Source organism: Poecilia reticulata, chromosome 12 (assembly GCF_904066995.2).
Source record: "Poecilia reticulata chromosome 12, P_reticulata-male-v2, whole genome shotgun sequence".
In the NCBI taxonomy this organism is placed as follows: domain Eukaryota; kingdom Metazoa; phylum Chordata; class Actinopteri; order Cyprinodontiformes; family Poeciliidae; genus Poecilia; species Poecilia reticulata.
In genome coordinates, this window is record NC_088841.1 from 15,745,784 (window position 1) to 15,757,887 (window position 12,104).

At 38.5% G+C, this 12,104-nt stretch overlaps 3 protein-coding genes across 3 annotated transcripts; 2 read left to right on the forward strand and 1 right to left on the reverse strand.

Moving 5' to 3' along the window:
- Positions 1 to 613: 613 nt before the first annotated feature.
- Positions 614 to 3,627, forward strand: rnf185 (ring finger protein 185). Its single transcript, XM_008424187.3, has 6 exons — positions 614 to 1,196; positions 2,097 to 2,115; positions 2,212 to 2,324; positions 2,553 to 2,607; positions 2,941 to 3,058; positions 3,143 to 3,627. The coding sequence occupies exons 1-6, from the start codon at positions 991 to 993 to the stop codon at positions 3,238 to 3,240; spliced, it is 609 nt and encodes a 202-aa protein (XP_008422409.1). The 5' UTR covers positions 614 to 990; the 3' UTR covers positions 3,241 to 3,627.
- A 1,104-nt stretch (positions 3,628 to 4,731) lies between these two features.
- LOC103473734 (uncharacterized) lies at positions 4,732 to 7,409 on the reverse strand. The gene is made up of 2 exons (XM_008424183.3): positions 7,120 to 7,409; positions 4,732 to 5,491 (listed from the first exon to the last, which is right to left on the reverse strand). The coding sequence occupies exons 1-2, from the start codon at positions 7,247 to 7,249 to the stop codon at positions 4,830 to 4,832; spliced, it is 792 nt and encodes a 263-aa protein (XP_008422405.1). The 5' UTR covers positions 7,250 to 7,409; the 3' UTR covers positions 4,732 to 4,829.
- Positions 7,410 to 8,525: 1,116 nt separating this feature from the next.
- On the forward strand, positions 8,526 to 11,362 carry LOC103473735 (retinal homeobox protein Rx1). Its single transcript, XM_008424186.3, has 3 exons — positions 8,526 to 9,951; positions 10,647 to 10,891; positions 11,039 to 11,362. Exons 1-3 carry the CDS (start codon positions 9,729 to 9,731, stop codon positions 11,114 to 11,116), a joined length of 546 nt encoding a protein of 181 aa, XP_008422408.1. The 5' UTR covers positions 8,526 to 9,728; the 3' UTR covers positions 11,117 to 11,362.
- Positions 11,363 to 12,104: the final 742 nt, after the last annotated feature.

Genomic DNA, 12,104 nt, shown 5'->3' on the forward strand with positions numbered 1-12,104 from the left:
GGTGGGTAAGAATCATATTTCCAACTCCAATGGCCCAGCTTTCAATCATACAGTCACTCATAGGTTCAAAGAGACAAATTGGGTCAATAAGTAGTGCTTGTCAACCACTGATTGTGTCATCCAGGACACATTACTGTGAAATTGTATCTCTGCTGCTCAGATATGGAACTGTTAGCATGTCACGACTGTCAAACAGCAAGAGCCTTAAATCAGAAGCTTGTTGAGATTCGTTACAAGACTGACCTCTACTGGAGTACTTCCTGCTCACGGCATCAACGTCCACGACAACTCTATGAAGATATATTTGGAGGATATAAGTTACGACAACATTTAATTTCCCTTCGGTGTAAATAAAGTATTTATTTTTTTCAATGAGCTGAACTGAATTAGGTATGTATTTACAATTTTAGGTTTTAGAAGTGAGACTGTTAAATGGTAAAAGCGAAAAAAAAAGTACAGATTTGAAAGTAATATCCATTTGATTACAGAGCATCACATATTATCAATAGATTACAGTAAACAGATTAGTAAAAGTAATATTGATGGTAGAGAAAGTCTAGCTCATTAAATAAACACGCCCCCAACGTTCCGTCAAAGGAAGCTATCAGATTAACTTGCGGATGTGATGCAATCAACTGAGTTTTTTTTTTTCCCATAGTCGTTACAGCGTCTTACGATTTTCAGCTACTACCGGGTATTTTACAAACAGCTTAACTGAATTAGAATTTAGGTTCGTTAATGTTTACATTTTACTTCCAGTTTTTCTATTAAACAGTCCGTACAGCTGTCCTTCTCTTGCTAACGTTAACATAGCTTCCGTTTCCAGATGGGCGCCAGCTGAGCTGAGCTAGCAGCCGGTGATTTTCATTTTGTTTTTATCTCTCCTCCCCGTTCACTTTTCTGCTGCTTGTCGGCGACCACCAATTCAGTCGGACTCCTCTATGTGTCTACTTCGGGGGCTGGCAGAGAAAGTTCAGTTGCAGTAGATAAATGGCCGCCGCTGACCCCTCTGCTCCTCCTCCGGAAACAGAAGCAGCCTCGGGTTCTGCTACGGACGATGCTGAAGCCTCCAGTCCCGGAGGATCCAGCAGCTCGACCGCTGCCGACGGCGGCAGCCAGGACAGCACTTTTGAATGTAACATCTGTTTGGACACCGCCAAGGATGCCGTGATCAGCTTATGCGGACATCTTTTCTGGTGAGATTCAACTGGGATTTTTGTATGTCGTTAGAATCAGAGCAGAGTATCAACATGCTTTTTAGTTAGAATCTAATATAATCAAAAATTTTGAAGTTAAACAATTTCAGACAGGCAGGTGGTATTTAACTTTCGTTGTAAAAAAAAAAAAAAGTGTATTTACAAAAATGGGTTGTTTTTTAAACTCTCTATAGGAGAATATACCACTCACTAACCTATTAAAATCATGCGTTATTATATTTACTTCCAGTTGAATGTGGCTACAACGAGCTATTTTTAAATAAAAACAGTAAAGCTTAAGCTAAATTCAATGTGTTTTGTCTTATAAGGTTTTTAGGTCAATGTCACATTTATTTGTAGCACATTTAAGTTTTTCAAAATGTTCACCAACCGCCATGACGTATAATTATGAAAATAAAAACTCTGAGGTATTAAACCGCTCACAGAACACACGTTGATTACTATAGTTGAATTGTCCCGATGAACCGGTAAATCTGTTTAAAAAAAATTCTAAAGTTAAGTTGCAAACACAACTTGTATATTTTTGACTTTTTTTTTAGGCTTTTTGTTTTCTTTTTTGTGCAAGATCTTTATTTGAGGCTTGCTACAAAAATATCCGTTATATGTAGTTGAGAAGCGAATGTTTTTTTTTGTTGTTGCTTTTGTAGAACAAAAAAAAAATTGAGTAAAATGTTTAAAGTTATCTTTGTGGTGGAACTCTACAACTTAAACTCATCAGCCTTTAGTAATGACAGCAATATCAGTTTTATGCCGTACTTAATTTCTAAGCTTAAGTGGAATTCTGCCTCCGATTGCTTTGTCTGAATATTAATGAGCATTTTTTAAGTCATGTATTTGATCAAACGTCTCAAACTCTTTCCTTTCCTGTGCTCTTTGTAGCTGGCCTTGTTTGCATCAGGTAAGCTGGATCTTCTTTGTCCCCTTCCAAAACAAAAGCACGCAAGCTTTTCAAAATAAGTTGTTAGCTCAATAGCATCACTTGTTGCTCGTGCAGTGGCTGGAAACCCGACCTAACAGACAGGTGTGTCCAGTTTGCAAAGCTGGCGTCAGCAGAGAGAAAGTGATTCCTTTATATGGAAGAGGAAGCACCGGGCAACAAGATCCCAGGTGGGTGCAGTAACCTCTTGATATATTTTTTGTTATAATACACATTATGACACTCGGAGGTTAAAAATGTCACATTTAAGTTTCTGTAAGTCTCTGTCACATCAGATTAAGACTGCAGTACACAGAGCAACTGGATATTGTAGGGCAGTCTTAATCTGGTGGGATTAAATAAGCAATTTTCAGAAATTTAACGGCATATTTTCTTCCAAACATTTTTTTTTTTTAAAGGGAAAGAACACCCCCTCGACCTCAAGGACAAAGACCCGAGCCCGAAAACCGTGGCGTAAGTAAATGCAAAGGCACAGCTGCATGAGCCAAACACTGTATATCGTGTTCTTATTTTATATCGGCATCACTACGGTTTTGCCTTTATTTCCCAATTCATGTTGGCTGCTGAGGAAATTCGTCCATTCATGATGAAACCCTTCCATATGTCTGCTGCAGGGCGTACCTGTGTTTTATTCATTAGCAGTCACACACACTTCCCACTGGGATCCATTACCCTTTAACAGTCGAGTTGAAGCCCCTCTCAAGAGAATCCCCACAAGTCTTACAGCTCGTTGCGTCACACCTCACTCACTGTCTGCTCTAACACGTTTCTAATGACATCTCGCAGGGCTTTCAGGGCTTTGGCTTTGGAGACGGTGGTTTCCAGATGTCATTTGGAATCGGCGCCTTTCCGTTCGGTATGTTTGCCACAGCTTTTAACATCAACGACGGCAGACCTCCTCCAGGTAGCGGCACATTTCACCCTGAGCTTTTCGTTTTGTGCGTCTTTTGAAACGGCGGCGCAAATAACCTCTGCTGACCTTTTGCAGCGGCTCCTGGAACGCCACAGCAAAATGACGAGCAGTTTCTCTCTCGACTCTTCCTGTTCGTTGCTTTGGTGATGATGTTTTGGCTGCTGATTGCATAAAAGCTTTGGAAACTGGACAGGTTGTTGTCGCTTCAGATTGGACAGAGATTTTGCTTAATGTTTTATGTCGCTCTTTTTGAAATACAGTTGAAACCAGATGTTTTTGCACGCCACAGTATAAAATGAGATGACTAATGTAACTGAGTTATTGAGATGAAGAGTTTGTGGTGTATTCTCTGTAACCCTGACACTGTTGAACGTCACTATGTTTGTAATGATCAAACACTTCAGTTTTGTTTTCATTATACAAGACTATGTTTTATAAACTTCAGACTGGAGTCTCCTGTTGATATTTCTGCATAATTGTTTGACCAGATGAACTTTGCACTTTCAGATTTTAGGAAATTGTACCTGAACATAAACATAAAATGTATTTGTGGAGATTCACTGTTCACGCCTCGGTTTCTCTTATTTTACACAAGGAAGCATTGTGTTTGTGCCTGAAATAGATCCATATGTATGCCTCAGTTTAAGTCAAATGTGAATTAAACTTTACAAAGTCATAACTTTTGGCATTTCCAAGTTGTTTAGAAAGAGGAGTAATTCACTGTTCCGGTATTTAGCGAATGACAATTATTTTATATAATTCTAACCTAAAAAATGAAGTTTAATGAATTAATTTAATGAAAAAAGGATTTAATGAAATGATTTAATGAAAAAATGTACTCTATACAATGTAAATATCTGGTTTTAACTGTATTTATTGATTTAATTTAGTTTGTTCATTGCTCATTCTGTAATCTAGACCTGTTAATGGGGGGATATGTCTGAGTAATGTCTTTGCAAAACCAATACAAGAAAACCAAGCCAGTTCAAATCTACTGTAGATGTGTGAAATTACTCATTATTCAGAAATCTGTACTGTGAAACAGCTGAGTTGCAGAAAGACTGGAAGTCTAATAGTCTTGTGTTGGTCAGCAGGATTGATTTTGAACAAAATCTAAAGATACTTATTTTTTTGTTGTTTTTTTTGTGCTAGTCTTAATTTAGTTACCTAAATCAGACTCTTGAGCAATCATAACATTTTATTCAAGCCTTAAATAGATATGTGAATACTCATACTGACTGTGCTTCTATTTATGTCCACCTTGGGGACACTGTACGCAGTTTCTTCAGAAAAACCTAAATACTAGAAACTGCTAACCAGTGATTAAATGCGCTGGTACATAATGGATTCAGGTTTTGACTAAACGGATGAGCATGCTTTGACCCAGAGCCTGAATTTGTTTCGCTTGTAATTAGATAAAAATCTTCTTTTCAAACGGTGTTTTGCTCCAAACTATGCAACCTTTTTCTTTTCCGATTTTCACTGTAATCAAATGTAAAATATTGTAGATTAGAGAGTAAATGAAAACTGGTTGAAAATGGGGGTAACTTTTCTAACTGAATTTCCTCTTGACAGTAAAGCTTTATTATAAGTTATGACTTTTCCTTTGTTTCTGTCGTTTTATTACTACTTAATCTCTACAAAAGCCATCAAATAAACACACATTTAAAAGCGACACTTTATTTAAAATTAAAGACCTTTTGAAAAGATTTATGAAGGCCATGCAACGTGGAAAGAAAAATAAGTTACATTTTGATCGATTCTATGTGTCTTGCGGCGCCTTCTTTTCCTGCACGTTAAATTCTGCTTCGTACATTAGCTGCTGGATCTTCATTTTAGTCTCGCACCTTTTCTGTGGGGCCAGTCTCTTCAGAGCTGGAACGAAGCTCAGCAGAAACAGCTCGTCCTCGTCCTGCCGCATCTTGGCGGGGCATGGCCCGCCGCCTTCCTTCACCGGCCACTTATTTGACAAGTCTGTACTTTGAGGAGTCTCCGGCAACAAAGTCCGTTTCCGTCCAGTGGTGCTGGTGGGGGTTATCTGGGAGACGGGTGGCATCTTGGCCACCATGGCCAGCTGAGTCAGCTCTGTGTCCTGAGACAACGCGGGAAGCTGCGTTACGAAGGCCAGCGGAGCTTTTTGCTCGGACGGACTCGTAGAAACCTTAATAGAAGTCTTGGTCGACTCTGACAAAGTGGCATCTCCCTCAGCACTCACGGATTCGTGGTCAGGGTTGTTGTCACTGTTGCCACAGATGTCCGTCACTCCCACTCTGGATCCAGTGAAGGGGGCGATGAAGTTCATCAGCTGTCTGTACTTCCATTTGCTTTGTACAAACTCTCCCTGCTTTTTGCCTTTGAGCTCCATCCGGACTTCCTTCAGGTAGCGGTCTCTTAGGTTCTTCCATTTCCTTTTGCATTCATGGGCTGAAAAACAAGATTTCAGAGTGCAAAACTGGAGCATTACCAAAACTTTCAAAGATTTATGACGCATATAGTGAAATATTTTGAGCCTTTTTATTGTTTTTAATAACTGTTGGCCCACTAAGTTTTTTGAAGTTCACAGTCAACAACGCAACAGTCTACCAGGACATTTTAGAGGACTCTATGCTTCCTTCTGCTGAAAAACGTTATCCAGATGCTGACTTCATCTTCCAGCAGGACTTGTTTACTGGCCACATTGCCAAATGTACCAAAAGTTGGTTCAACTTTGGTGTTACTGTGCTTGATTGGCGAGAAAACTATTGACAGAAGCCTGTCAGTTTTGCGTAAATTATCCTTTTAATTGATCTTCAAAATTACAAGCCATAAAGGATGGAAGTATGTAACTCTAGTGAATTAATGAGTTTCACTTTCTGAAATAAAGTGAAACTTTCTTATTTCAGAAAGTGAAATATATATATATATATATATATATATATATATATATATATATGGCAAGACTTGTCAGCTGATGTTAATGTGCTTCTTATCCCAATCTGACTAAATGTAACCTTAAGAATTAACAAAAAAAAAACCATCAATTTCTACAAGTGCAGAACGGACTCCAAAAGCATTGCCGTTGTTCTCAATATGTTTTAGGGTGAAAAAATAAAATAAAACCATATATTTGTTCCATTTAGAATTATGCACTAATTGGTGTTTGTCGCACAAAGTTCTAATAAAATACATTAAGGTTTGTGGCTATAATGTGAAGAAAACCTTGAGGTCTGAATCATCTGCAAAGCATCTGTTTGACAAGTGAGTTTCCTTTCAAAGATTTTAAGGCTAATTACTTTAAAAAATAATTACATTTGTTCCAACCGGTACAGAGCCTATATAGACTATACTAATATAGTCTATATAGACTATACTAATATAGTCTATATAGGGTGTTTTTATTTATTTGTTAATATTAAGTAATAAAAACATGTATGTTGACTAACCGATGTGTAAAAAGTTTCTCAATTGAATTATTTAGCAGTATTCTAAAGTTACATCTTCAGAAATAAACAAAACCAAACATTATTAAAGACATTTTTGTGTATGGTAAGTATAGCACTCTGCTGCCTTTGACTTTGCGCACTTATTCTGGGTTGGGGCCCTGCGTTTGTCCCGCACAGTGTGGCATGTTTAACAAACCGAAGCGCTGCTGTGAACTTTAACGGCTTTTTCAGGAGCATTCTTTGCTTTTCCAGCCTTTCTAGCACAGTTTCAGCAAAGAAAGCGCCTAGAATCGCTCGAAGGTCGGAGAATGCTGCGTGTCCATGCCGCTGAACAAGTTCAGTGCCGCGGCTAGCTCCGCGGTAGAGGCACGCCGCGCCGCTCCGCTTCGCGCAGCGCGGCCTGCGGCGTGGAGCAACGGCTGTCACCGCTAGCACGGCGCGCGCGCCTGCATCAACGTCAAAGTGGACCTAGCAACCAAGATAAACACCTAAATCACAGCAAATCGCCAAGTTCAGAAGCGTGAAATACTTCTGTGTTCCGTAAACAACTCGTGCCTGATTAGGCACCCGACGCAGATGCGGCTAAGCAAACAATAACTGGGAGTAAAGTTGCGATAAACAAATACTCACATGGGTAACCAAGTGCCATACTGATATTTCTCCAAGCGTTTATACGACTTTCCGTACAACGGTAATTCGGTAAAGTAACATTGTACAGTTCCGGGTAATTAAATACAGCTAAAATTAACTTATCTTCCATTTTGCCCTTGTATTTTCTGTTTCTGCTACTGTTGCGCGGACGCGGAAGCGGCAAGCTCCTCCCGCCTTTTCCGCCCTTGCTGCAGCTGCTCCAACGCAAGTTATCGCGAGTGGCGGACTGCGTGCCGCCCGTGTCGCTCTGCCGTGTGGACGTTACAGTGTTCTGACACAAGGGGGCGCACCAGTCAATTATCTTTTAATCTAATACCGTTTTACCCAGAATACACTAGCTATATTAAACATTACACAAATTCATTATGGATTATTTAATTACTTTACTGCATATAATTTAAAACTTTACAGCGCTTTATGCTTTAAAAAAAAACTAAATGTTTCAGAATGGTCTAAAAGAAGATATATAAAATGTTGAAAGTGGAAAATTGTTTTTAGTAATAAATCACAATTTTTCATTTCTAAGTGGGATTATACTCTGCGGGTCAAAAACTGTAGCTGAAAAAAACGATTTTTTTTCCTAACATTCTTCTGGCTTCAGACTATTTGAAATGCTCTTAATGCACAATTACACTTTGTATAGGCCTGTATATTATTTATTTTTTTAAAGAATCTCAGTCTCTGTATTTGCAGTCTTTGTTTTATGCAGGCCTTACCTTTGTTACAATTCTCTTTAGTCTATGTTAAATTTTGATGCATATTCTTTTTACAGATTTAAGACAAATATTTTTGGCAGTAATCTGCAATTCACTATGTGTTGTGGCTCAGATGTGATCTTGAACGCTATTTTGTCTTAGCATTATTCAGGCCTGAGTGAGCTCCAACTGCTGAATACAAGACTAAAAAGCCTAAAAGTTTCAGAGCATTGGCCTGTGAAATGTGACATTTTAGAATTGTATTGAAAAGTTCATTTTCATACTGTGCAGGCCAAACATATAGCATTTTTACGCATCTGAAATACAGAAATGTATAGGGTAAATAGTGCGAGGAGCTACACAATCAAAGGGAAGACTGCTGTTTTAATAACTGCCTAGCAGACATACATTAATACTGTCTAAAAGGATGGCAAGCCACAAAAAAGGTTCTGATAAACTGTTGTCGTTGTTTGTTGTCTACATTTTTATTGATTTTCTACAGCCTTTTATATTCATCGATTGCTCTTGCTCCCCACTCGGGAGCAAAGGTCTAACTATTTTAAGTTTGAAGAGTTGTTAAATTGCAGCATTACATTCCATTACATAATAACATTGTCTGCTTCGAATGGTGCAAGTCATTGTTGTCTTGTGATAAATCAATTAGTTCAGCTGCTAAGTCAGTTTATGCACCTGGAAAAAAACAACCCCATGAAGACGTAATTTCCAACTGAGTCATTATAATTCTCTTCACTTTACCAGATGTACCAAATATTGCTTACAACAACAATAACACGAGCCTTTATAATTCTGATCCCCTGTAATGAATTTTGAACCTTGTGGACCTACAAGGATTTTGGCGCAATTCCTTCTATTGAGAACCACAATAACCTAAGATAACGATCTCGCACACGGCGCATACTATACATCAGCCATCTGAACGCTATTAAACCCAGGTGAAAAGGATGGGAATGGTGTTTATTGTTATCTGTTTTCAAAAGCCCTTATAACAGGTTGGAGCTTAAGACAGATTGTGGAAATCCGTTAATTCCCTGAAAGAAAAAAATAAGAGAGAAAAAAAGGAGATGTATTGCCTTGTATGAAATCGTTGGATTTGCTGGGAGGGAGATGAATTTAACCAGTAATAGCTTTACCTCCGCTGTTCACATTGTCAGCGAAGTCAAACTGAAAAGACTGCAACACAAAGATAAGACACAGGATGTATGATTGTGAATATAAACCACGTTGATGGATATATAACCATAAAGCTGCACCTTTGTTGCATCTTTATTCAGATTTCACCCACTCATCCGTTATGGGTGGTTAAATGTAAGCCAGGAGTTGGTTTGTGTAACTTTCAGAGCAAATCTACAAATTAATACAAGATCATTTGTCATTAAAACTGAACATAAGAAGCAATATGAAATTAATTCAAAGGCTAATCCTTAAATTCATACACAAGCATGAGACCACACCAAAGGTGTCCGTCTATAAGTCCAGGTTTCTAATACCAAGCAATCCCCTTTTCTCTAAAACCTCAACAATGAGGATTTTAGGAGCTCTCCACTTTTCATTTTATGCAGTGAAATCTGATTTCGCTTGAAGAAAGGAATGAGGCGAGATTAGCCGAATCTGCCGTCCTCCCTAACCTCTTCACAAAACTGCCCAGATTAGCTCAGAATTAAGTTTCAACCGTTTTATGTGTCTGGTCCACAGGGGGATTATAGTTTTACTTCCATCTCTTTTTTTTCCTTTTTTTTTTCCTATAAGGGCCAGACTTGCTCTTGTAGAAGGAGTAGAAGCAGAGGAGCCACTGAGAGGGAAGTATCACAGAGTGTTAGAGGCCTCTATCTGGTTATCACTACTGCTTTTGAGCTCAAGGAATTTCCTTAAAAAATGGACGGGCACATCAAGATGGAAAGACAAAAGTTTCCGTTCACCATTGAGAACATTCTGAACAAATATCCTAGCAGTATTGGAGACAAACAACCATGTGGAGCAAGAGTTCTTGGACTGAAGGAGAAGATGGTGTGTCCTGAGCCTGTTCATCACGCCTGCTTGTGCTGCTGTTTCTGCTCCCACTGCGCTGACATGCTGCACTCTGATCTCATCCATGACGGTAGGAACAAACCATCAGCTGTCTTTGCATAAAGTGACTATGGAAATTCAGTTTTATGTTCTGAAACCCTGAAGGCAACACTTTGGCCATGTGAAGGCGGGGTTATAGCTCATAAAGCTATATAGACTCTCAAGCTGCAGGTGTTACTAGTGAAGACTTATGTGCAGATTTATTTAGTGAGGACGAGGATGTCGGAAGACTTAAAAAACTGGCACCCAAGTAAGAGATTTAAAAGCGTTTTCCAGCGATGCAGTCTGCCTGTCGTTATCACGTGTCAAATGAACCCCCTGTGATAAAAACTGGAAATCAAAACAGAAATCCTGTCAGTATTAATGATTAATGTAGATATTGCAGTTTCTGGTCCAGTTCTGACCAGCGTTGTAATTTTAAGCCTTGTAGACATTGGTCAAGTTTCACCATAATCCACATTATTAGTCTGTGGTTCACATCTGAATAACCTTGCTGTCAAAACAACACTGCCAGTCTGTCTAAGGTACGTTCTCTCACTCTGTTTGTCAGAAAAACACCCCCTTCTGTGACTGTCTTGATTTATAGTGGCATTCCAAATTATAGTTAATAATTCATGTATGGTAGCATCTTCCTGTTTTTGTGGGTATGACTCAAAATGATCTTTTCAGTTTCAGAAAAGTGCATTTGTCATTTTCATTTGATGGCATATGTGAATCTCGTTGCAGCCTGTCAGTATGGATGGAACCCAGCAGCTATGATCTCAGAGACGTGCCGGCTGGGGGAGGCTCACAGGGAAGAGCAGCAGCCTAAGGGGGGCCAGGTGCAGAGGCGAACCAGGCGTCACCGTACAATTTTTACCGAAGAACAGCTGGATGCACTGGAGGAACTGTTCCTGCAGAACCAGTACCCAGATGTAAACGCGAGAGAGAAACTTGCACAGCAAACTAACTTAAGAGAAGAAAGAGTAGAAGTAAGACAGCAGCTGCATGTGTTGCTAATGCTTGATGGAGAGGTTTCACTCTCTTTTGATTATGTGGACATGAGCAATCCTGTCAAATATTGCAAATGAAGAATGGGAGGTATTAAATAATAATTCTGTCTCCTTTCTTCCTGGTAGGTTTGGTTTAAAAACCGAAGAGCAAAATGGAGACGTCAGAAAAGACTGTCATTTGTAGTCGGAAACACTGAAAACTAATTTCTTTCATATAGATTTACAGAAACATGGAAATTTATGGAAACCTTAAGTTATATTTTTTTGCTCATGATTCAAATAAATAGCCAAGTTCATGAACAAAATGGATTTAATTGTGTCAGTTTGATCAAACTAACAATATATACTGACCTTTTGACATTTAATTTAATCCATATATCAAGAATGAAGTAACTTTTTGTAAAACCGCTTCTTGCCATGTGATTATGATCTAATAAATACTTTCATGACTCTGTTGTTTGTGAATAACCTAGGGAGATTTGTTGTACAACAGAACAAAGTTGTTTGTAATTTTCTCAATAAGTCTAATGCACAGACCTTTTGAGAAAAAATCTTAAAGAAAATTTGTATCTTTGTTTAGCAGTTCAAATCCAGATATAACTTTTTGTCAGGTTAACATGGGTAGACTATTTTTTTTCTCAGTGAATGTGGAATTATTATACCACATGAAAGTGCAATATTTTTGACCTGCATGCAGTGAATCATTAGATGATTAACCCAGCTAGTTGCGTTAATTAGCTTAGTTAATCAGATAATCAATTCTACTAAGCCTAATAAACAACTTTAAACAGTTGTTGCATTCCCTGTATCAAGCCACTCCTGAACCAGAACGAGACAACGAGACTTACCTGGGTTAAAGAGAAAACAAACAAAATCAGATAAAATTTGGAATAAATAAATATGAGATATTTTAAGACATAGTAAATGTGTTAACGTGGATTCCATCACATTTAGAGGAAAAAAATATTTAAAATGTTCAAGTCTAAGCTAAACTTTCTCTTTATATATAAATATTTTATATATATATTTTTTAAATATACAGTATACACAGGCAGGAATAAGGTTTGCTTAGTCTTTACACTCCTTACTGGTTGGTGGCGGTAATGCACCATATTGCTGTTTGCCAACCGCCATTAAACGGTTGGCAAACCGTTGGCAACGGTTTGCAAACAGTAGTCGAGGTAGTAGAAGA

Bases quoted from the DNA above. Each gene is read 5' to 3' on its own strand.
- LOC103473735 (XM_008424186.3), top strand. From the start codon at position 9,729: ATGGACGGGCACATCAAGATGGAAAGACAAAAGTTTCCGTTCACCATT. The intron at 9,952-10,646 runs GTAGGAACAAAC...ATCTCGTTGCAG, and splicing joins CTCTGATCTCATCCATGACG to CCTGTCAGTATGGATGGAAC. The intron at 10,892-11,038 runs GTAAGACAGCAG...TCTTCCTGGTAG, and splicing joins TAAGAGAAGAAAGAGTAGAA to GTTTGGTTTAAAAACCGAAG.
- LOC103473734 (XM_008424183.3), bottom strand. From the start codon at position 7,249: ATGGAAGATAAGTTAATTTTAGCTGTATTTAATTACCCGGAACTGTAC. The intron at 5,492-7,119 runs GTGAGTATTTGT...CTTGTTTTTCAG, and splicing joins TATGGCACTTGGTTACCCAT to CCCATGAATGCAAAAGGAAA.
- rnf185 (XM_008424187.3), top strand. From the start codon at position 991: ATGGCCGCCGCTGACCCCTCTGCTCCTCCTCCGGAAACAGAAGCAGCC. The intron at 2,325-2,552 runs GTGGGTGCAGTA...TTTTTTTTAAAG, and splicing joins ACCGGGCAACAAGATCCCAG to GGAAAGAACACCCCCTCGAC. The intron at 3,059-3,142 runs GTAGCGGCACAT...GACCTTTTGCAG, and splicing joins CGACGGCAGACCTCCTCCAG to CGGCTCCTGGAACGCCACAG.